General features: G+C 34.6%; 1 protein-coding gene across 8 annotated transcripts in view; it reads left to right on the top strand.

Moving 5' to 3' along the window:
- The window catches only part of FER (FER tyrosine kinase), a 505,234-nt gene that overhangs the window by 90,197 nt on the left and 390,038 nt on the right, over positions 1 to 24,999 (top strand). For all 8 annotated transcript variants that reach the window (XM_074382850.1, XM_074382836.1, XM_010339983.3 and 5 more), the window contains 2 exons: positions 11,511 to 11,684; positions 14,323 to 14,422. In XM_074382850.1, coding sequence (XP_074238951.1) covers positions 11,511 to 11,684; positions 14,323 to 14,422 — 274 coding nt within the window. The remainder of the gene's footprint in view (positions 1 to 11,510; positions 11,685 to 14,322; positions 14,423 to 24,999) is intronic.

Below are 24,999 nucleotides of genomic sequence, written 5' to 3'. Positions count from 1 at the left end.
GCCCTGAAAGGGACTGTGAAGGTCTTTTATTCAACACTTAATTTTTGGTAGGAGAAAACTATGAGGTTAGGTAATTTACTTCTGAAGAATAGAGGTGACTATGGCCGGTTATTTTTCAGGTTACTGTTCTTCAGAAGAACAAGTAAGGTAGCCTTTAAGTCCAAGAGGAATAAAAGCAATTGAGGAGCACCAAGAAGCTGGAAAATTATTGGGAAAGAAAAGCTAATATAATTTCTTAATTTATGTTCTGGCCTAATCTGTGTTTAGATACTTAGATTTACTTTTTTAATAGCAGTAGTAATATCCTGGTAGTCATATGGTTCTCTAACTTTTGAGATTGAACAGTGACTGAGCTAATGCAGCTCAGCATCTTTGGTACCAGTCATTAGAAACTAATCATTTAATTTGATTATATTGATTTTATTTAAAAATATTTAATTGATCTTTGTCTACATAGTATTTTTGTTTTTATTTGTACTCATTTTGGTTATTAGTGTTTGATGATCTGAGAATATGTAATACTTGAAATAACAGGGTCTTAGGCCAGGTGCTGTGGGTCACACCTGTAATCCCAGCACTTTGGGAGGCCGAGGTGGGCAAATCACTTGCGACCAGCCTGGCCAACATGGTGAAACCCCGACTCTATTAAAAATACAAAAATAAGCCAGTTGTGGTGGCACATGCCTGTTATCCCAGCTACTTGGGAGGCTGAGGCAAGATAATCACTTGAACCTGGGAGGTGGAGGCTGCAGTGAGCCGAGAATGCTCCACTGTACTCCAGCCTGGGTGGTAGAGTGAGACCCCCTCTCAAAAAAATGACAAGGTCTTAAAAGTTTCACCTTTCTATTGTTAGAAAGGCTTTAAGAGAAAGTGAAATTCTCCTGACATTGAAGGACATAGTTAACTCAGATGATTCATATTCCTCTGATTTATCAAGTAACCTTAGTCCTTTGGTTTTTTTAAAACATTCACCAGTTAGGAACATGCTTATAATTCTGGGCACCATGAGATAAATGATGCAGGAAAGGAGACTAGTCAATTCCTGCTGTATTTATAGGGGAAAAATTTAAAATATTGTAAGAAAAATGAAGATATCCAAGAACTCATTACAATGAGTTATGCTGTTGAAGGAATTTCATATATATAACCAGTTTTGAAAATTATTATATTATCATTATGAAAATTTGAATATCCCAAGGCTGATACAAATATGGTATTGGTAGTGTTGCCTTTTTCATGCATCTTGTGCTTGGGTTCATTGACCTTCTTTGATCTGTATTTATTTTTCATCAGATTTTGAAAAAATTTAGCCATTATTCTTTGAGTTCTTTCCTTGTCTCTCCCTCTGTCTCCTTAGAAGTTTCCACGTACACATATTATTTTTGTTATGAAAATTCTATAATTATTTTTTATAAAAACTGTATGTATTTATGGTATGCCTTATATTTTGATATATATTATATAATGATTATCGCAATCAAGTTAATTAACTTATCCATCACTTACATAGTTACTATTTCTTTTCATGTGGAAAACACTTAAGATACATACTCTCTTAGCAAATTCAAAGTATATAATAAATTATTATTAACTCTAGTTATCATACTGTACATTAGATCTCCAGGACGTATTGATCCTGCGTAACTGCAACTTTGTTCCCTTTGACCAAAATCTCTCCATTTTCTTCACCCTTAGCCCCTGGCAACCATCATTCTATTCTCTTTTTCTGAGTTTGACTTTTTAAAATTCCACATATGGGTGAGATTATACAGTATTTGTCTTTTTATGCCTGGCTTTTTCATTTAGCATAATGCCCTCTAGATTAATCCCTGTTCTCAAAAATGACAAGATTTTCTTCTTTTTTGTGATTGAATAATATTCTACTGTATGTGTGTATATACATGCACACACGTACATGCACACACAGATTATATTTACTACAATTTCTTTTTTTTTTTTTTTTTGAGACGGAGTTTCGCTCGTTACCCAGGCTGGAGTGCAATGGCGCGATCTCGGCTCACTGCAACCTCCGCCTCCTGGGTTCAGGCAATTCTCCTGCCTCAACCTCCTGAAGTAGCTAGGATTACAGGCACGAGCCATCATACCCAGCTAATTTTTTGTATTTTTAGTAGAGACGGAGTTTCACCAAGTTGACCAGGATGGTCTCGATCTCTTGACATCGTGATCCACCCGCCTCAGCCTCCCAAAGTGCTGGGATTACAGTCTTGAGCCACCACGCCCGGCACTACAATTTCTTTATTCATTCATCTGTTGGGGGTTGTTCCTATATCTTGCCTGTTATGAATAATGCCTGTCCTAGTCCAAGTTCTGTTGCTATAATAGAATTCCTAATATTGGGCATTTTATAAAGAAAGAGGCTTATTTAGCTTATAGTTCTGTGGGCTGGGAAGTTCAAGGTCATAGCCCTGGCTTCTGGTGAGAACTTTTGTGCTATGTCATAAAACAAGGAGAAAAATAAAAGGGAAATGGAGACATGCAAAGAGAGAAAACCCAGGGACTTTATAATAATCCACTTTTGTGGGAACTAACCCATTGCTACAAGGGTTAATCCAGTCTTGCCAAAGTGAAAACTCAACTATTGGGAGAATAGGACTCAGCCACCCACATGGAAGGAGCCCTCATGACCCAAACACCTTCCACTAGGCCCCACCTACCGGTACCACCACATTGAGGATGAAATTTTATTTTATTTTATCTTATCTTATCATCTTATTTTTGAGACAGGCTGGAGTGCAATGGTGTGATCTCAGCTCACTGCAACCTCTGCCTCTTGGGTTCAAGGGATTCTTCGGCCCCAGCCTCCTGAGTGGCTGGGATTACAGGCACCTGCCACCATGCCCAGCTAATTTTTGTAGTTTTAGTAGAGACAGGGTTTCAGCATGTTGGCCAGGCTGGTCTCAAACTTCTGACCTTAAGTGATCTGCCTGCCTTGGCCTCCCAAAGAGCTGGGATTACAGGGGTAAGCCTCTGCGCCTGGCCTGGGTATCAAACTTTAACTGTTTGCGGGGACAAGCAGTATGCAAGCTGTAGCAGTGTTACAATGAACATGAGAGTACAGGTGTCTTTTTGTCATATTGATTTCATTTTCTTTAACTATGTAACCAGAAGAGAGCTTATTAGATCATATAACTAATGTTCTGTTTTTGATTTTTTGAGGAACCTCCATATGTTTTACATAATGGTGTCCTAATTTATATTTCCACCAACAGTGTATAGTGCTCCCTTTTCTTTACATCTTTGTCCACACTTGTTATCTTTTGTCTTTTTTATAAGAGGCATCTTAATAGGTGTGAGGAATATATCATTGTGGTTTTGATACGTAGTTACCTGGTGATCAGTGATGCACTTTCATACATCTTTTGGTCATTTGTTTATCTTCTTTGGAAAACTATCTGCTCAGGTCCTTTGCAGATTTTGAAAATTGAGCTATATTTTTTGTGCTACTGAGTTACATTAGTTCCTTACCTATTTGTATTAGTTCCCTTATAGGTTATACAATTTGCAGATATTTTCTCACATTCTTCAGATTATCTTTTTATTTGGTTATTTCCTTTGTTGTGTAGAAGCTTTTTAGTTTACTGTAGTCTTACTTGTTTAATTTTGCTTTTGTTGCCTGTGCTTTTGGTGTCATCTTCAAAAAATCATTGCCAACAGCAATGTCAAGGAACTTTTCCTTTATTTTTTCTTCTAGGAGTTTTACAGATTCAGGTCTTATATTTAAGTCTTTAGTTCTTTTTGAGTTGATTTTTGTGTATGGTGTAAGATGGGGATCCAGTTTCATTCTCTTACATGTGGGTGTTTAGTTTTCCCAACACTGTGTATTGAAGAGACTATCCTTTTTCTATTGTGTATTCTTGGTGCCCTTGTCAAAGGTGAGTTGATTGTATATGTGTGGGTTTATTTCTGGGCTCTCTCTATTCTTCCATTGGCCATGTATCTGTTTTTATGCTAGTATCATCCTATTTTGGTTAATATAACTTTGTAAATATAGTTTGGAACAAGAAAGTATGATGCCTCCAGCTTTGTTCTTTGTAAAAATTGCTTTAGCTTTCAGGGTATTTTATGGCTCCATAAGAAGTTTAGGATTTTTTTTTTTTTTTCAATTTGGTAATTCTAATGGCATTTTTTTTACCATTGAAATTTTAATTAGGAATTTTGATAGGAATTGCCTTCAATCTGTAGATTGCTTTGCATATTTTAATGATAATTCTTTCAATTCATGAACATAAGCATTTTTTCCATTTATTTGTGCCTTTTTCAACTTCTTTCATCAATATCTTACAGTTTTCAATGCAAAGATCTTTCACTTCCTTAGTTAAATTTGTTCCTCTGTATTGTATTATTTTTGATGCTAATATGGGATTTTTAAAAAAAATTTCTTTTTTGGATAGTTTGTTGTTACTGTATAGAAATGTTACTGATTGTTTTTATACTTCTGGCAGGAAAAGAAATAAATTTTTAAAGAAGAAAAAAGCAAAAAAAGTTACTGATCTTTTTACGTTTATTTTTTTATTATCCTACAACTTTATAGAATTCACTTATTAATTCTAGTCTTTTTTTTTTTTTTTTAAATTGGATAGTCAGAGTTTTCTACATACAGGATCCTCTCTATTGCAGAAAGTCATGATCTTCTTTTCTTTTTTTCTTATTTGGAGTTTTAAAATTTCTTTTTATTGCCTAATTGCTTTGGCTAGGACTTTTAGTATGCCATTCATTGACTACAAGTTGTGAGAGTGAGCATCCTTTTCTTTTTCCTGATTTTAGAGGAAAGCTTTCAATTTTTTACCATTGAGTATAATGTTAGCTGTCAGATTGTCATATCTAGCCTTTACTATATTGAGGTACATTGATTCTATACTTGATTCTTTGAGAGTTTTTAATCATGAAAGGATGTTGAATTTTGTCCTACTTGTGCATATATTACATGATCATATAAAGTTGCTCATATTTTGTTAATATGATGTGTCAAATTTATTGATTCTTGTATGTTGAACCATCCTTGCATCCCAGGGATAAATCCCACTTGCTCACTTGGTCATGGTATATGATCCTTTTAATATGTGTACAATTTTGTCTCTAGAATTTTATTGAGGATTTTTATATCTGTGTTCATCAGGGATATTGGCTTGTAATTTTTCTTTTTTTTTTCAATTTATTTTTATTTTTTGTAGAGATGGTATCTCCCTTTATTACCTAGGCTGGTCTTGAACTCCTGGGCTCAAATGGTCCTCCTGCCTCAACCTCCTATAGTGCTGGGATTACAGGCCTGAGCCACTGCACCTGGACAGTTTTTGTTTCAAATAGTGTCTTTGTCTGGCTTTGCTGTCAGAGTAATACTGGCCTCATAGAATGAACTTGAAAATGTTCCCTCCTTTTCAGTTTTCTAGAATAGTTTGAAAGGGATTGATGTTAATTCTTCCTTAAATGTTTTGTAGAATTAGTAATGAGTCAAACAAGGGTCTGGGTTTTTTCATGGGAAGTGCTTGGTTACTGATTCAGTCTCCCTACTTGTTTTGGTTTAGTCAGAGTTTCTGTTTATTCGTGATTCAGTTTTGGTAGGTTGATTTGTTTTTATTCCATAGCACCTTGTTCTTTGCAGACTCCCAGCTCGGTGTCCTCAACTCAGGGATTCCACAGGGTTTTGCCTCCGTTTCTCAATGTTAAGGTGGTTTTAGAAACTTTTTTTTTTCATTCTCAATTCTTAGAGACAATTTAAGTAACACCAAAGTTTACTAATTCAAGTAAGTTAGATATTATTCAATAGCAAAACATTTGAGCTTTGCACTTCTTTAGAGGTATGTTATTGATAATTTGTTTATGACAGCCATGGACTCCATGGCTGTTGGTCTCTTTGAATTTCATACTTGTAAAAGTTTGGATTCAAACAGGAAAGTAGAACCTATGTCATATAGTTCAATAGATAGGGTTTAATTTCGAGAAAATGTTCAAAAATTTTGGAAGAGCTAAAAGGAAACAGGAGAGGGAGAGAGAGTACAAGAATGAGTGTGTGCCAGCCTTCTTTCTATTTCTTACTCGTAATTAGTAAGGGAGAGCCCAGATAAAGGGCTGAGATTCTAACTGTGAGCAATGAAATAACCTGTACCCTGTATCTTGAAGTGTCAATTTTGGCAATTTATATTTCTCTTCAAAAGAAGAAAAATTAGTACCCATTTCTTCCATTCTTTAGTATTTTTCTGTCAAAGTTTTCATAAGTTATTACTAAACTATGGTAATTTCTCTTTTCTTAAGACTTAATTTTAGAGAATTTATTTTCTTTTCTCTAATTAAGTAAGCTCTTCTTTGTTTTATATTTTGTGCCTAGAATTCTACTTTATATTTATAATTTGAATATAGGACTACAGGGTCTTGTTGTTCATATTTTTCTGGCATGTTTTCACTTGTCTTTTTGTTGTTGTGCTGTGTGTTATTTTACTTCTGTTTCATATGTATTGCATATACCAAAGTTTTGTACCCTCTCTGATTTGATGTTTTCTTTTTCATAGGTGTTTATCCCATGTTCATATAATATTTAGCAGATAGAGTTAGTATCTTTTTTTTTTTTTTTTTTTTCCAAGACAGGCTCTTGCTCTGTCATCCAGGCTGGAGTGCAATTGCATAGCCATAGCTCACTGTAACCTTGAACTCCTGGGCTCAAGGGAATCTTCCAACCTCAGCCTCCTGGGTAGCTAGGACTACAGAAACAAGCCACCATATCCAGCTAATGTTTACATTTAAAAACATAGTTTTTCAAATTTTTGCTTAAAAAGTTTTTTTTTTTGTAGAGACATGATCTTGCTACATTGGCCAGGCTAGTCTCGAGGCTCCTGGCCTCCCACCCTGACCTCCCCAAACACTGGGACTACAGATAGGAGCCACTGTTCCTGGCCTCATTTTAATTTTGTACTTATTTTCAATTGTTATTATTTTTTTTTTCCTTTTTTAAAGAAAAAATGGATAGTGTTAACTTTTCTTAAAAAGCACTTTTGATAATTCAGAAGGTATAAATAGTCTGCTTACTTAAAACCTTCAGTTGGTGGACTTTTGAAACTTAAAAATTACAAACTCAAGTTTATACTTCTTGATATATAAACTTCAGAACTAAAGCTATCTTCTGATTCTTCTATTTGAAAAGTTACCTAAACTTCTTTCCATCAGTCTCTCATTCTTGATATTTTTATCCTGTGGGATTTTTGTCTAGTCTAAAATTAAATTATTGTCACTTTAAAGTTTGTAGTTCTTCTTTCAATAATGATGATACTTATATTCTGTTTTGCAAGTTTTAAGTGTTTTTTTCTGATTGTATTATTGTTCTTGGCCTATGGTTAAATTTTTCTAAAATTAAAATTCAGATATTTTTACTTTTTAATATTTTTTAACCTGTCTATAACTTTTAGCATCAGTGAGTTACTAATGGTAAAATTCAATTTTAAGTAACACTGCTAGCAAGCAGGTTTCTGTATAATGAAGCAATTTTAATGTCTTGAAGTGGCTGACAATATTTTGTTTCATAAGTTACAAAGAATTAGCTTGCAGCTGGGTGCAGTAGTTTATGCCTTTAATGTTAGCACTTTGGGAGACTGGCAGGAGGATCACTTGAGGCCAGGAGTTTCAGGCCAGCCTGTGCAACATGGCGATACCCTGTCTCTATTTTTTTTTTTTTTTTAAAGAAAAAGAATTATCTTCCACAAATTATCCTAAATAACAATTTATCTATGCCCTGATCATTGCTATGCTGTAACCAAAGAGCTATCTATATCTGCAAAGTGCTATTCCAGTTTTATTGCAAATATTGAAATGTATCTTTGCTTTTGTTTGTTTCTTTGTTATGCATCTGTTAAGATTTTACTCTTCTCTCTTTTAACAAATATCCCACCTACCCAGCTAATTCAAGGAATTAGATCATCCAAAATTTTTTTGTGTAAGACTTTCAACTATTCCTTTTAGGTTAGTGTTTCATTTGTATTCCATGCTGCTCTGCTATTTCTGTTATTTTTCAGTTGAAGATAGACTTGTTTATTTTTTCTTCACCATCAGTATATTATCTAATTCCATGTTAAAAATTTTTTTGGCTGGCCATGGTGGCTCACACCCATAATCCCAGCAGTTTGGGAGGCTGAGATGGGAAGATCACTTGAGCTCAGGAGTTCAACATCAGCCTGGGCAACATAGTGAGACCTTGTCTCTACTAAACATCAGAATAATTATCTGAATCTAGTGGTGCATGCCTGTAGTCACAGCTCTTTGGAAAGCTGAAGTGGGAGAATCACTTGAGCCTGGGAGGACGAAGCTGCAATGAGCTATGATTGTTCCATTGCACTCCAGCCTGGGTAACAGGGTGAGACCCCATCTCAAAAAAGTTTTTTAAGCCACTTTTATGGCATATGTTTAATTCATGGTTTTATTCTGCAATCATCTTTCCTGTTTTTAAATCTTTTTTCCTACTTCTTCCTTCTTTCCCTCCCTCTTATCTCAAATATCACAGTAAATACTCAAAATATTAAACATGGTACTGCCTTCATGGAGCTTTCATTTTAGTTGAGGAGACATTATAAAAAAACCAAACCACCAAGTATACATACAGATAAATAATTGTTTTAAATGCCGAGAAAGAGTAAGACAGAATAGCAAGGATTAGATTTACAGGAGATTTAGCGGATTACTAAAGGAAGAGATGGGTCTTGCCAGGTGAAGGTGAGGAAGAGCTTCCAGGTAGAAGAGGAAACTTTCAGAAAGAGATTGGAGCTTGATATGTTCAGCAAACTGAAGAAAGAACAATATTTCTAGCATTTATTTAACTTGGTAGAGAACGACAAAACGTGAAGTTGGAAGCATAGATTAGAGAACAGATAACGGGAGACTTTATAAATCTTAGGAGTTTGGGCTGGGTGCAGTGGCTCATGCCTGCAATCCTAGAACTTTGGGAGGCTGAGGTAGGTGGATCACTTGAGTCCAGGAGTTCGAGACCAGCCTGGGCAACATGAAAACCCCGTCTCTACTAAAAATACAAAAATTAGCCAAGTGTAGTGGCTCACACCTGTAGTCCCAGCTACTTGGGAGGCTGAGACATGAGAATCACTTGAACCCGGGAGGTGGAGGTTGTAGTGAGTGGAGATTGTGCCACTGCACTCCAGCTTGGGTGACAGAGGAAGACTCCATCTCAACATAAAAGAAGATAAAAGAAGGGAGTTTGGATTTTTCTTTAAATGAAAAGGACAGCCAATGTAGTGTTTTAAGGAAGGTAGTTATATTAATTTTAATTTTATCATTGTTGCTATTTTAAAGAGAATGGATTGGAAAGGAACATGAGAGTGTACCATTTCGGGGAAGTATTAATAGTCTTAAGTCAGAGAGGATCATAACCTTCAAAGGAGTGGCAGTGGAGATGGAGAGAAGTCAATGGATTTGTAATTTGCTTTTGAGACAGAATCTGAAAGACTTGCTGGTGAATTGTTCATGGAGAAGGCTATCCTGAGATTGGAAGGAGCAGGGACTTCTGAAGAAACACAAAGAATGTTTATTAGCAGCATTGGGGTGTTGGGAGTGAGGTAGAGCCAGGCTTTTATTAAAGCAGGAAGATAAATTGAAAGTTCTGAGAAGAGGTATGGAGAGTTTTCTAATTACAGAGCAAGAGTTCTTGATGATACAGGGTTCTATAGATAGTGGTTTGAGTTGGATTAGGAGATACTGAGGTCAATGTGGGGTTGACAGAGTAGCAATATATGCGTTGAGACCTTAGATTTCCTGTAGTGACTACAGTGAACAGAGCTTTTAGGCAGGTTGGGATGTGCCTTTCTGGGAGAGGAGGGCAATCTGACCTAACTGTGGTTTTTTGGTTTCCAAGAAAGCTTCTCCTCTAGGCTGCAAGGACTCCTACAAAGAATTAGAAAAAGTTATTTCTACAAAGCACTTAAAGAATATTTATTTTTTGAAGGTAGAGCACGAACACTGACTCTTCTTACTTTGTGTTTTTCGTAGTGTTAACATTCTGCTCATGCCATAGAATGTTTTTTCAATACTGCATAGTTTGAAGTGAAAATACTACATGAAAAAGGCAAAGCTACATATATTATAGCTATTTAGTTTATATTTTTAATCCAGGTTCGTATAGTTTTATATTGTTTGCATCGTTGTTAAATTTTAGATTTTAAAATAAGGACTACATTAGTTTTAAATTGCTTTGGTGTTAAGAGCATGTTAATGATTATGTTTTCATATTGAAAAATAATTGAGATGGGTTTATAGGCTACACATATGTTTCATGTTGATGATATCATTTCACAACTAAAAATGAGTCCCCTCCCTAAAATAAGTGTTCTCAAAGGTTATTATTTAAAAAAAAACATATAATACAATATATAAAAAACGAGATTGACAAGTCCTGGCAAGTGTGTATTGTAACTAAGAATTTGCTTTCTTTAGGCTGTAATTTGCTTTAGATTCTTATGAATTTTGGTTTTTGATTATTACACTGGAATATTAACAGAAAGATAATTCTGTTCCTTCACAGGTCAAAAATAATTGTAGAAATAGTAGAAAATTACTGTTGTCAATATTGGAAACCAAACCTTGTCCATTTAGAAAATATCTTTTGGACCCAACCTATCATAGGTCTTCAATATTGTTTCTGAATAGAATATTAAATACCTATAGTGAAGAGCATTTCTTTGTTACTTTTTTTTTTTTTTTTTTTTTTTTTTTTTTTTTTAGTATATATGTCAGGAAGTCTAACTAGTAAATGATTTGTTCTTCCATCAGTCTCCATATAGCCACTGGTCCCAAACCTACAATTACGTCCCTTTTGCTATTGAGGCAGTGTGTTGTGCTCTTTAGTGTATCGTGCTAGAATAACTACTGAAATGTAAAAGTATTTGTTAAGGAAAGAATAGAGCTATAGATAGAAATCCATAGAATGCCAGTATTCACACAGGCAACAAAAGAATAGGTACCAATTATGGAAAAGGAAATTTTAGAAAGGGAGGAAAACAAACCAGGATATATGAAAATAAGAAGCTAAGCGAGCCTTCACAGAAGACAGTTTCAGTATGAAGTTGAGTCAGCAGGATCAGATTTCATAGAGAGGCAGGTTAAGATGAAGATGGGAAAATGTCTGTTGCATTTGACCATTAGGAACTGGAGACCATAGTGGGGCATTGGAATGGTGTGGCAGAGCAGTATTTCAATGTGTTGGAAAATAAATGAGAAGTGATAAAATGAAGACTGCAAATGTGGACGCTGAAGAATCCCCTAATCTTTTTCTTAGTTTTTTGTGTGGTCTCTGATTATAGAATTTTGAGGCATTTGTAGTTGAAGTTGAAGACGTTAAATATGAACCATTCATAGATCTTTGCACAGTTGTCAGAAACCTATTATATTAATGTAATAATTTATGTAAAACCAAATATTTAAAGTTTTGAACTCTTAAAGCACAGCCAAATGAAAACCTTTAATACAAATGTTAATTTTCTTTTCTTTTCTTTTTTTTTAATAAGTCTTGGCTACTTATGATTCAGCAGACAGAACAACTTAGTAGGATAATGAAGACACATGCAGAGGACTTGAACTCTGGACCCTTACACAGGCTCACCATGATGATTAAGGACAAGCAGCAGGTGAAGAAAAGTTACATAGGTGTTCATCAGCAGATAGAGGCAGAGATGATCAAGGTTCGTTTTTTCATTTTGAAGTTCCTTCTTTAAATTGTTTTTCAAATTCATTGAGCCATTTTATCTTATTTGACTTTAAAAATTATTTATTTGTCATTTCCCAACAAGAAATTGGTTTGTGGTCTCTAGAAGTAATATTTTTATTGAATGTAAAACATTGGTTATAGGATACACTGTTACTGTATATACTCCTAAGAAAGAAAGAAAAAAGAGGCAGCCAATTAAACTATGACACATAGCTTTCTTATCACGAAGGATTTTTAGTTTTTATTTACTGAAATAGTTCTTTTCGTCTTTTAAAAATAAATTTGTCTTATCTACTACTCTGCATAAATAAAAAAAAATAGGCAAAATTACTTTGGTGTTCTTAAATTTACATATCCCTAATTTTGCTTACATTCAGAGTCTGTCTCTTCTGCATAACTTTTTTCAAATTATTTTCATTATAGAAATTTGCAAATATATAAAAGAAGAGAGAGTAGTAAAATGAACTGCCACCTACCCATCACCTAAATAGTCACTGTTTTTTCTATACTCCCACTCACTTTTTAAAAAAAGAAATGGATCATTTTAAAGAAATCCTCAGATATCATTTTATCCGTAAATATTTTAGAATGGATAGCTAAAGTAAGTGTTCTTGTTAAAAATGTAACTATATTATCATTAATTCACCTAATAATAATAATAATTCCTTCATGTTATTGAATATTCTGTGTTGAAATGGTTATTGTTTAAATTTTTTTTTTATGGTTGGTTGAGTTGAATCAGGATCCAAATACCATCTATACATTGCATTTGAATGACAATTAAAAAAAAATATATGTTCTCTTTCCTGCCCAGTTTTTAATAAAATGTCATTTATTTGTAGAAGAAAGAAACTAGATAAAATTTGTTCTATATAATTGAATTTCCTTCGAGTTTTTCTGTTAGCATCTGATGGTGTGATTTCTCACATATTCTTTCATCTTTACTTTTTTCTGTAAATTGGAATTTAGACCTAGAGCCTTAATAAGATTCTGGCTGTTTATCTTGGGCAAGAATACATCATAGATGATGGTATACACTTCTTGTGGTTTATAATGTCGGTTTATCTTTTTATTGTGGGAATCTTGACTAATTGGTTCTGGTGTTGTCAACCTGATCAATCTATTTAAAAAGTTTTCTGGCTCTGTGTGGTGGATCATGCCTGTAATCCCATAATTTTGGGAGGTCAAAGTAGGCAGATTGATCACCTGAGGTTATAAGTTCAAGACCAGCCTGGCCAACACAGTGAAAACCCCGTCTCTACTAAAAATACAAAAATTAGCCAGGTGTGGTGGTGCACGTCTGTAATTCCAGCTACTCAGGAGGCTGAGACACGAGAATTGCTTGTACACTGGAGACAGAGGTTGCAGTGAGCTGAGATTATGCCACTGCCCAACAGCCTGGGCAACAGAGTGAGACTCTGTCTCAAAAAAAAAAAAAAAAAAAATTACCTAATAGTTTTACAAAGTTAACCAGTGAGTTTTTTCTTGAATGGAGAATGATTTGAACTCATTTATATGTATATTGCAGTTATTTTTATTTATCCACACAGTGTCTAATGAACATTGGTGATACAGAATTTCTTTAAAAAAGGCCCTTACATTATCTTGCAAGTTGCTGATGACCCCTTTTGCAAGGTTTTGATGCTTTCTCTTTTTTAATCTTCTCAAATGGCAAATTTGAAGATTGTAGACAAGATCTGAGACACCTATTTTTTCCTTGAATTGCATTTAAATGGCTTTTTGACTAGATTCAAGGACTTGCATTTGCTTCATTGTTCTATAGAAATAATAAATATCTTAATTTTTTTAATTACAGAAAATATTTCTGCACATACCAAGTTGATTTTTTTAAAAAAAATTTAGATAATGGCAGTGGTATTCTTTATTTACTTTTTTTTTTTTTTTTTTTTTTTGAGACAAGTTTTAGCCACGCTGGAGTTCAGTGGCATGATCTTGGCTCATTGCAACCTCTGCCTCCTGGGTTCAAGAATTCTTGTGTTTCATCCTCCTGAGCAACTGGAATTATAGGTGTGCACTGCCACAGCCCAGCTTATTTTTTGTGTTTTTATTAGAGACAGGGTTTCACTGTGTTGGCCAGGCTGGTCCTGAACTGGTCTCAAGTGATACACCTGTTTCAGCCTCCCAAAGTGCTGGGATTACAGGTGTGAGCCATTGTACCTGGCCTGATTTGCTATTCTTTTTAATAAATTTATTTGTTTTCACATGCTATTGAATTTAGTATTGATTTTTAAAACATGTTTGCAGTTTGTTTTCTATAATTATATATTAAAGAGCAACTCTGACCTGTCAGTAGTAAAATACACATCAGTTATTGCTTTGGAACTTAAGTTTTTGAACAATTTAATTTATTTTTTATTATACCTTAAGTTCTGGGGTACATGTGCAGAATGTGCTGGTTTGTTTCATAGGTATACATGTGCCATGGTGGTTTGCTGCACCCACCAACCAGTCATCTACATTAGGTATTTCTCCTGATGCTATCCCTCCCCTGACTCCCCACCCCCCAGCAGACCCCAGTGTGTGATGTTTTCTCATTGAACAATTTAAATTTAAACATTTAAAAAAATTTCTGCTTTTTGTTTCTTTGACAGGTTACAAAAACAGAATTGGAGAAACTAAAATCCAGCTATAGACAATTAATAAAAGAAATGAATTCTGCCAAAGAGAAATATAAAGAAGCTTTAGCTAAAGGTAAGGCAAAATTATTAAAATTGTTTACTTAGGTGATTTTTATTCTTCCTATTAGAAAGTTATCTTTGTAAGTAGTAGAATGATTCCATTTAGAGCATTTCACATATAAAAAACTCAGAATAAGCCAAGATAGGCTAATTGTCAGACTGTGTAGTAAGTCTTATTAATATTTCATTGCTTTAAATGACTCAAAGTATTTTTGAATAGTTCATACTAAATGGAATTATGTAGCATGTGTAATAGAATTGAAAGAATGTTAAAAATTTTCTCTCTTGCACCATATTTACTTATTTAATTACGGAGTGCTTTAATAAGAAAAATAGGGGTGTATTTATTAGAAACTTTAAAAATCTTCTTCTTTACATGTATTATTTAAAAGTCATTAAAACCACAATATCATTTTATAGCATTATGTTCTTTTCATAAAAGCTCAACTTTATGTGTCTATATTGTCCTAAAATTTTTGTAAGAAGTCTTAAAAATAAATGGAAAGAGAAGCATATTATTTATATTTCAAAAAGAAGTCTTAAAATAAATGGAAAGAGAAGCATATTATTTATATTTCAAACAGAGATTTATTGCCATAGCTTCTTATTAAGTACTTAGGTGATTTTGTATCTAAATTTTTAAATGTTAGATTTCAGTAAAGATGAACCATAGCTTATGAATAGGAACTTCTTTGGCTGTTGCTATAATTGGGCAATATGTTCCTTATGTTTAAATGTGCCTAAACCATTCATATTTATATATTTTTTCTTTATAAAAGTTGGAGGAGTTTTCTTTTTGTTTTGTTAATTTTCTATCTAGCTAAATACAGCCTTTATTAGAATCTCTATTTTCCTTTGGTTCTTAAATTTACCTTTCTCTTCTATTAATACATTTTTCCTTTGTTTATTTGTTAAATATTCTCTTGCTATTTTGTCATAGTAAATGAAGTAACAGCTCCTCTCTTTGGCTATATCTTGCACAATGAAAATATTGTTGTTATTCCCAGTACACTAGTGGTGATACTGATTTAAATGTAGTTCTTTCTTTTCTCTTTCCTTTCTCTCTCCTTTTCCTCCTTCCTTATCTTCTTCCTCCCAGCTTCCTTTCTCTCCCTTGGTTTCCCTATTTCTCCCCCCAACCCCTTCCTTCTCCCTGTCTTAGCCCCAACATCTACTTTGTGTCTCCTTTTCTCCCTGCTCCCTACAATTTACTAGGGAAGTTGTATGCATGTTCACAGTTGCCTTACTTATGTGTCATGTACCTCAGCTAAGACTTTGAGATTATGTAGATATATCTTTTGAAAGCTTTTATCTTTAAATTATCTAAATTATTTCAGTGAAGCAAAGAAAGAAATGACAGTGGAAAGAGCACAGGCTTTAGAGTCAGATAGTCTTGGATTTAAGTTCCAACATTGTGTGATTATTTTGTAGATTTTCAAACTTTCGATAGCTAATTATTATTCCTTTGTTATTTTAGGAGTGCTTTAGATAACCAAGAAATATTTACTGGGGACTTGCTATTTTTAAGGTACTGAGCTTCAAAACAATGTTTGCCAGGCATTCAAGGAGCTTACAGTCTGACTCAATTACTTGAGGACTTCAATTCTCATTCTGTTTCAAAATTTAGCTTTGTCACAAGAGATCCTTTGGTAAATCATCAAGAATAGTTTAAAAATAACTTTGTACATTAAACATTACTTCTTTATCTGGCAAAATAGTTAATTTTATAAAGTTCATTGCTTCATGCCTGGCTAGCATTCTCAAGTTAATTAAATTACGTTGCAAATACTGTATCTAACTTACCCACAGAAACCGTATTATAATCCAGCTGTGCTGCGTATTTCACACTAGGTTTGTGTCTGTTGGAGAATTATTAATAAGAAAAAGAAATATGTAATTACTCTCAAGTCTTTGAGATCTGTTTTTAATGATACTGGTTTTTTTTAAAAAGTAAAATCTAATACTGATGTCAAAGTTTTAAATAATTCTTGTACCTAATGCTTATATTAGAAAATATTATCATTATTCTTTATCACTTCTGATTCGGATGAAACATCGTTTAGCATTGTAGTCATAGTTGGAAGGTGACAAGAGAATCTGAAGGCCCTACTTCTAATAAATTTTAAGAAGTATTTGAATTTTAAAAAACATTATACACGCTTATTTGTCTTTCTAAAGGTATTAGTGATAGTATTTTTCTGTTTTCAATAATTTGATTTCTCACATTAAATCCTACAAAATATATAGTTATTTTTAAAATAAGTGCTTTTATGTGTTCACTTCACACATGAAAGATAGGTACATTTTTCTTTTATAATTAAAACTATGCTTGTACTCATATTTAAATGAAAAAGTATAAAATTTTATTTTTGAAAAATTATGTTTCAAACTGCTTCTGTTTTTATGGAAACAGGAGTTGTTTTGTGGAGTTATTTACTCTTTATGAGGATGTTGAGTTGTTTTGTGGAGTTACTCTTTATGAGGATGTTGAGTTGTTTTATGGAGTTACTTACTCTTTATGAGGATGTTGAGTTGTAATGGCAAAATTTTCCAACATATATAGGCTTTATATCAGAACCTTAGTTCACCTATGTGGGCCAGATTAGGAGACTTTTGGAATGGACTCTAGAGTCTGTGGGTGCTTACAGTAGCTACCAAGATAGTGGTCTGGCATCCGGAATCATTACTTTAGACATTGGAAGGTCTTAGGAAAAGTATTTACAATACCAGTCTAACATAGAGCATCTGATTGGAGAAGACAAGGCCTTGGGGAAACTAGGCCTGGAAATAATTCCTGTAGCAAGATAAATTCTATATTTGATTGAGAAATGGATCTGGATTCAAGGGCTCAGTTCTTACAACTGGGAGTTCAGCAGTAGTACTAGTAAACCAGCAGGAAGGCTGAGTTAATGCTGAAACTCCAAACTCCTGACCTCTGCTGTATAAATTAAACTAATATTTTAAATTTTGAATGTTAAAATTTATATACAAAGGAACACTATGTTTAGTATAATGTAAAATGATACATTCATTTGCAATATGAATTTAGCATCATTTAAATTTTTTAAAAATAATAGACCTTAAAGATTATGTGCATTGCTGTGTGCTATATTGAGGGAGTAAATGTATTTTGCATTTTGTCTTAAATTGACCTGGACTAATTTGAGCATTAGTCTAGGGATTGTTAACTTATAATGCATGCTAAGGACGACCAAAATAATTTTAGCCTATGGAGCTGAAGTTAATAACTTAGAAGTTTTTTTTTTTTTTTTTTTTTTTTTTTTTTTTTAAATTCCCTGAACAAACATTTACTTTAGAAACAAAGACCCTTTGATACAAAGAAGTACAAAATGTGGTAAAGGATTCCCCTAGTCACTGTTACCATCACTACCAAACATATACCTACCTATAGCTGTTTATGGCCCATGTCAGTGCTTCTTACAGACAGAAAATCTGTGAGGAGTTAGACTAGTCCAGTGCCTGAAGGCTGCTCTGAGTGAGGAGAAGGGAATGGGAAGTACCTGTAAATATCATCCAGTGGGAAAAAGAATGGATAGAGCAGGAAGCAGAAAGAAGCCACGGAGAAATGCCTCCTACCTCAACCCCATGCCATTTTCTAAAAGTAGAAAATTCTTTATCGGGACTGACTTTAATTTACACAGATTGAAAAAACATCTACTCTCAGCCCCACCAAGGAGCCGCTCATTTTATTTTTCAACCTTTTAAAAAAAAAAAATTAAAACAACCATAGAGATTAGAAGTATGGGACAGTGAATATGCATACTAGATTCAACAACTGTTAACCTTCTGCTACATTTGCAGAATTATTTGAATGCATGTTTCAGGCATCATACTCTTGATTGGTAAATGCTTTAGCTTGCGTCTGCTGAGAATAAAGACATTCTTCTAAAAAATGCAATGCAATTATCATGTTTAATAAATCAATAAATAATTAATTCTATTAATAAATTAATAATTAATTGATAATTAATAAATAAATAATTCTCTATTATCTTCTAATATCCGGTCCATATTCTAGTCTCCCCAGAATGTCACTTATACAGGTTGGTGCAAAAGTACTTGCTGTTCTCACCATTGAAAATAATGTCAAAAATCGCAGTTACTTTTGCACCAACCTAATAGGTTTTTTTTTTTCTGTCAATCATTTTCTTCATAGTTGCTTTGAACTAGTATCTGATCAAAGTGGTAAACCTACCACATTTGATTGTTGTGTCTCTAGACTCTTAATCTTTTCATCCAGAACAGTCCTCCACATTTTACTCATGATGTTGTATTTTTTTTTCTCAAGAGTCCAGGACGGTTTTCTTGTAAAATTTCTCATATGCTAGATTGTCTGATTGCTTTCTTACGACTGCTGTTTGACTTGTCCCTAATCTATCCCCTATATTTCCTGTAAATTTAAGGTTAGTTCTAGAGGCTTATTCGATTCAGGTTAAATGTTTTTGACAGGACTGCCTCGTAGATGATGATGTATACTTTATGTTGCATCCTGTTGAGAGGCACATAAAGTTGGCTTGTCTTACTGTTAGTGCTCAGTCAAGTTTGATCACTTAAGTCAAGTGGAGACTGCTAGATCTCTCCATTGTGAAGGTACCTTTACCCCATGAAATTGGTAAGTAACTCCAGAGAGATACATTGGCATGTGTATACCCTAACAACCTTCTATCCAGTGGTTGGCATCCATTGATCATCCTTGCCAGTAACAATATTACGTTAACAGACAATCATTTGTAAAATGCCTAGCAGACGGCTGGGAAGAGAAAGGAGGGTTGAGAGAAGAAACAGAGAACAGTGTAAAGAAGGGATAAAAAGCTGGGAATGGGAAAACAATTCCAAAAGCTTTGCTGGTACCCTTCTCTTTTTACGTTTAACCCTTTCGAAAATCATGAACTCTTTAAGGTAATGCTGGCTTGAAGCAGTGAGCAAAGAAAGCCCCTTGCTCAGGACTGTCTCTTTGGTAAGAAGTGAATGCATTTTAGTTAGAGGTGTTTCTTGACAGCAGCATAGAATAACAGGTACTTAAATGCAGAAGACAGATTCTACCTTCCTATTGCAGATTAAATTCTGAATACTTTTAGTTGGTTAAACACATGGTTAGGTTTAGCCATAAAACAGTTTTGTGATCCATAAAGCCTGTATCTGCAGGAAGTAGTATAAAGGAAATAATCTATTTTTAAAAAACTTTTTAATTGTATATTTAGTAAATAAATAATAGTCTGAGATTTATCTCTTAGGAGACATCTAGAGGTTTGCTGGTGTTCTGGCAAATATGGGGAATTCAGGTATTGTTTGCCATGAGGTGCCTTAACTCCTTTTGACTATCATCAATACTGTTGTTGTCCCTGGGAAATAATTCTAATGTGGGTTTTAGTCTGTTAATTAATTTTAAAGATCATGAATAGTGAAGGTTTGTGTCAGGAGTAACAAAGTATTATAGCTGCTGAACCTGCATCTGTTTTATACCATTAGGTGAGAGTGAGAGCTGAGTGGGAGGTCTTTCTGGATCAATGGTGTGCAAAATACTCAGCTTTCCTTTCTGTTTTTTCCTTTTTCTTTTCCTTTTTTTTAATTGCATTTTAGGTTTTGGGGTACATGTGAAGAACATGCAAGATTGTTGCATAGGTACACACATGGCAGTGTGGTTTGCTGTCTTCCGTCTCCTCACCTGTATCTGTCAATTCTCCCCATGCTATCTCTTCGCACCTCCCCACCCCCCCGTCCCTCCCCCATTTCCCCCCAACGGACCCCAGTGTGTAGTGCTCCCCTTCCTGTGTCCATGTGTTCTCATTGTTCAACACCCGCCTATGAGTGAGAATATACGGTGTTTGATTTTCTGCTCTTGTGTCAATTTGCTGAGAATGATGGTTTCCAGGTTCATCCATGTCCCTACAAAGGACGTGAACTCATCGTTTTTGATGGCTATGTAATATTCCATGGTGTATATGTACCACATTTTCCCTATCCAGTCTATCGTCGTTGGGCATTTGGGTTGGTTCCAGGTCTTTGCTATTGTAAACAGTGCTGCAATGAACATTCGTGTGCACATGCCCTTATAGTAGAATGATTTATAATCCTCTGGATATATACCCAGTAATGGGATTGCTGGGTCAAATGGGATTTCTATTTTTAGGTCCTTGAGGAATCGCCACACTGTCTTCCACAATGGTTGAATTAATTTACATTCCCACCAACAGTGTAAAAGCGTTCCTATTTCTCCACATCCTCTCCAGCATCTGTTGTTTCCAGATTTTTTAATGATCACCATTCTTACTGGTGTGAGATGGTATCTCAATGTGGTTTTGATTTGCATTTCTCTGATGACCAGTGATGATGAGCATTTTTTCATATGTTTGTTGGCCTCCTGTATGTCTTCTTTTGTAAAGTATCTGTTCATAATCCTTCGCCCATTTTTGAATGGGCTTCTTTGTTTTTTTCTTGTAGATCTGCTTTATTTAGTTCTTTGTAAATTCTGGGTATCAGCCCCTTGTCAGATGGGTAGACTGCAAAAATTTTTTCCCATTCTGTTGGTTGCCGATTCACTCTACTGACTGTTTCTTTTGCCGTGCAGAAGCTGTGGAGTTTGATTAGGTCCCATTTGTCTATTTTGGCTTTTGTTGCCCTTGCTTTTGGTGCTTTGGTCATGAAGTCCTTGCCTACACCTATGTCCTGAATGGTTTTGCCTAGATTTTCTTCTAGGGTTTTTATGGTGTTAGGTCTGATGTTTAAGTCTTTAATCCATCTGGAGTTAATTTTGGTGTAAGGTGTCAGGAAGGGGTCCAGTTTCTGCTTTCTGCACATGGCTAGCCAGTTTTCCCAACACCATTTATTAAACAGGGAGTCCTTTCCCCATTGCTTGTTTTTGTCAGGTTTGTCGAAGATCAGATGGTTGTGGGTATGTTGTATTTCCTGTGAGGCCTCCGTTCTGTTCCATTGGTCTATATCTCTGCTTTGGTACCAGTACCATGCTGTTTTGATTGCTGTAGCCTTGTAGTATAGTTTGAAGTCCGGTAGTGTGATGCCTCCTGCTTTGTTCTTTTTGCTTAGAATTGACTTGGCTATGCGGGCTCTCTTTTGGTTCCATATGAAGTTTAAGGTGTTTTTTTCCAGTTCTGTGAAGAGGGTCATTGGTAGCTTGATCAGTGAAGAAGTGATGGTTGGTTGTGGGAATAAATTATGTAGTAAGTACCTGAGATTTGTAAGGATTAGTATTTTAGTGTGTATTTGGTAGTATTTAGTATATATTTAGTATGTATTTGGTATTTAGTATATAGATGCTGTTTAGGTCCTTTTTTGAAAATCAGCTGTTGAAATTAGGAAATAATTTGAAAAATTTTACACAGCCAGGATATTTAATATTAAGGAAGTCTTGTTATATTACAGGTTTGGTAATGATAATGCAGTTATTTTCTTAAGGTTCTGTATTTTTGAAGTAAATGCAGAAATATTCACAGCTGAAATGATGTGATATCTGAGATTTGCTTCAAAATAATCTAAAGAATAGGAAGTAAGTAGATGGAAGTATAGTTGAAATGTGATTGGTGATGAGTTGATGTTTGTTCAAAGTAGTTGTTAGGTACATGGAGTTATTGAACAATTCTTTCTACTTTTGTATAGGTTTGAATTTTTCCACAATAATTATATAAAAATAAAGAATGTTACCATAGGAAATGAAGGAAAAGTAGACATTGGCGTAGGCAAGGGTTTCATGACCAAAAACCCAAAAGCAAATGCAATAAAAACAAAGATAAATAGCTGGGACCCAATTAAACTAAAGAGCTTTTGCACAGCAAAAGGGGAACAGTCAGTAAGTAAACAGCCCACAGAGTGGGAGAAAGTCTTGGCAATCTATATGTCTAACAAAGGACTAATATCCAGAATCTACAATGAATCAGTAACAACAACAAAAAAATCCCATCAAAAAGTGGGCTAAGGACGTGAATAGACATGAATAGATAATTCTCAAAAGAAGATGTACATATGGCCAACAAACATGAAATAATGCTCAACTTCACTAATGATTAGGGAAATGCAAATCAAAACCACAATGTGATGCCGTCTTACTCCTTCAAGAAAGGGCTTAATAATTAAAAAAAAAAAAAAAAAGAAAAAGAAAACAGTAGATATTGGTGTGGATACAGTGGTCAGGGAATACTTTCACACTGCTGGTGGGAATGTAGACTAGTACAGCCACTATGGAAAAGTGTGGAGATTACTTAAAGAACTACAAGTAGAACTATGATTTGATCCAGCAGTCCCACTACTGGGTATCCACCCAGAGGGAAAGAAATCATTATACAAAAAAGATACTTGCACATGCATGTTTATAGCAGCACAGTTCACAGTTGCAAAATTGTGGAACCAACCCAAATGTCCATCAGTCAATGAGTGGATAAAGAAACAGTCGTATATATGTATGGTGGAATACTACGTAGCCATAAAAAGGAACGAATTAACAGCATTTGCAGTGACCTGGATGAGATTGGAGACTATTATTCTAAGTGAAGTAACTCAGAAATGGAAAACCTGAGTAGTGTTCTCACTGATGTGTGGAGCTAAGCTTTGAGGATGCAAAGGCATAAGAACGATTTATGGACTTTGGGGATTTGAGGGGAAGCCTTCAAGCAGGCGAGGGATAAAACACAACAAATATGGTGCAGTGTAAACTGCTTGGGTGTTGGGTGCACCAGGGTCTCACAACTTTCCACTAAAGAACTTACTCTTGTAACCAAATACCACTTGTGCCCCAATAACTTATGGAAAACAAAAAAATAAATGAAAGGTCTCAGATGATCCTCATTGGAGGCAACTATTTCAGTATTAAGTTATTCTGAATCTATACCATTTTACATTTATATACTAATAAATTTATTAATTTTTTCATTTAATCACTCATTTAATAAGAATTTCTTTTGTATCGTTAAGTGTCAGAGATATAAAAGTGAAAAGGATGTGGACCATACCTTCAAGCCACTGAGAGTTGAAATTTTTATAAAATGAAATTTTTACTCGATTAAAAAAAATCCAAGCCCATAGAAAAATTGAAATGAAAACATAAACTCCTGCATACTTCTTACCTGGATTCACAAATTGCCAAAATTTTGTCATGACTGGGCTTTTGTTTTCTCTGTTTTTGTCTCTTTCTATGTATGTATGTATGAATATATGTATATATGTATGAATATATATATTGTGTATATATATATGTAAAGTTTTCTTTTGATGAACCGCTTGAAAGTATATTGTAACATCATAACATTTCCTTTTAGATACCTAAGCATATATTTCCTAAGAACTATATTTGCCAGCACAACCCCAATTCAACATGCCTAAGAAATTAAACTTTGATACACTAATAAAATTACACACATAATCCGTTTTCAAATTTATTACAGAAATGCCCTCATAACCTTGTGTTGTTTGATTGTTTTGGATCCAGGGTCCAAATAAAGGATTATATATTGTGTTTAATTGCCATGTAGAAGAATTTCTCCTACTCTGTTCATTTTTTTAAACAGGTTTATTGTGATATAATTAACATACAACAGATTGCACATATTTAAAATATTTATTTTGATAAATTTTGACATATATTCACACCTGTGAAATTATCACTACGATCAAGATAATGAACATGTCTTTCACCCCTGAAGGATTACTAGTGCCTCTTTGTAATTCCTGTCTTCCACATCTCTAGATCTTCCATCTTCTATCCCCAGGCAACTACTGAACTGCCTTCTGTCACTATCTAGTTTGGCTTTTATTTTTGAGAATATTTTAAAAAGGAAGCATACAGTATACACTCTATTTTGTCTGCTTTCATTTGTTCAGAATAGTTATTTTGAAATCCATCCATGTTGTTGCATGTATCAGTAATTCACTTTTTAAAATTGCTCATTAGGACTCTATTGTATGGATCTCCTACAGATTGCTTATTGATTTTCCTGTTAATAGGCATTTGGATTGTTCCCATTATTGGGAACATTACAAATAAAATGACTGTGACCATTTATGTGCAAATATTTGTATGGATATGTGGTTTCATTTTTCTTTTTTTTTTTTTTTGAGACGGAGTTTCGCTCTTGTTACCCAGGCTGGAGTGCAATGGCGCAATCTCGGCTCACCGCAACCTCCGCCTCCTGGGTTCAGGCAATTCTCCTGCCTCAGCCTCCTGAGTAGCTGGGATTACAGGCACGCGCCACCGTGCCCAGCTGATTTTTTGTGTTTTTAGTAGAGACGGGGTTTCACCATGTTGACCAGGATGGTTTCGATCTCTCGACCTCATGATCCACCCGCCTCAGCTTCCCAAAGTGCTGGGATTACAGGCTTGAGCCACCACGCCCAACCTCATTTTTCTTACATTAATACCTAGAGGGGGAATGACTAAATCATTTATTGAGGTATGTTTAACTTTTGAGAAGCCTACCAAACATTTTCTCAAAGTATCTGTACTGTTTCGCATTCTTTCTATTAGTCTATGAGAGTTCCTCCCTGCTGGGTGTGGTGGCTCAAGCTTGTAATCCCAGCACTTTGGGAGGCTGAGGCGGGTGGATCACCAAGTCGAGAGATCAA

The sequence above is a fragment of the Saimiri boliviensis genome, chromosome 1, assembly GCF_048565385.1.
Source record: "Saimiri boliviensis isolate mSaiBol1 chromosome 1, mSaiBol1.pri, whole genome shotgun sequence".
Classification (NCBI taxonomy): Eukaryota; Metazoa; Chordata; class Mammalia; order Primates; family Cebidae; genus Saimiri; species Saimiri boliviensis.
Note: the sequence above shows the minus strand (reverse complement) of the source record. Positions and strands in the feature narration are given on the sequence as shown.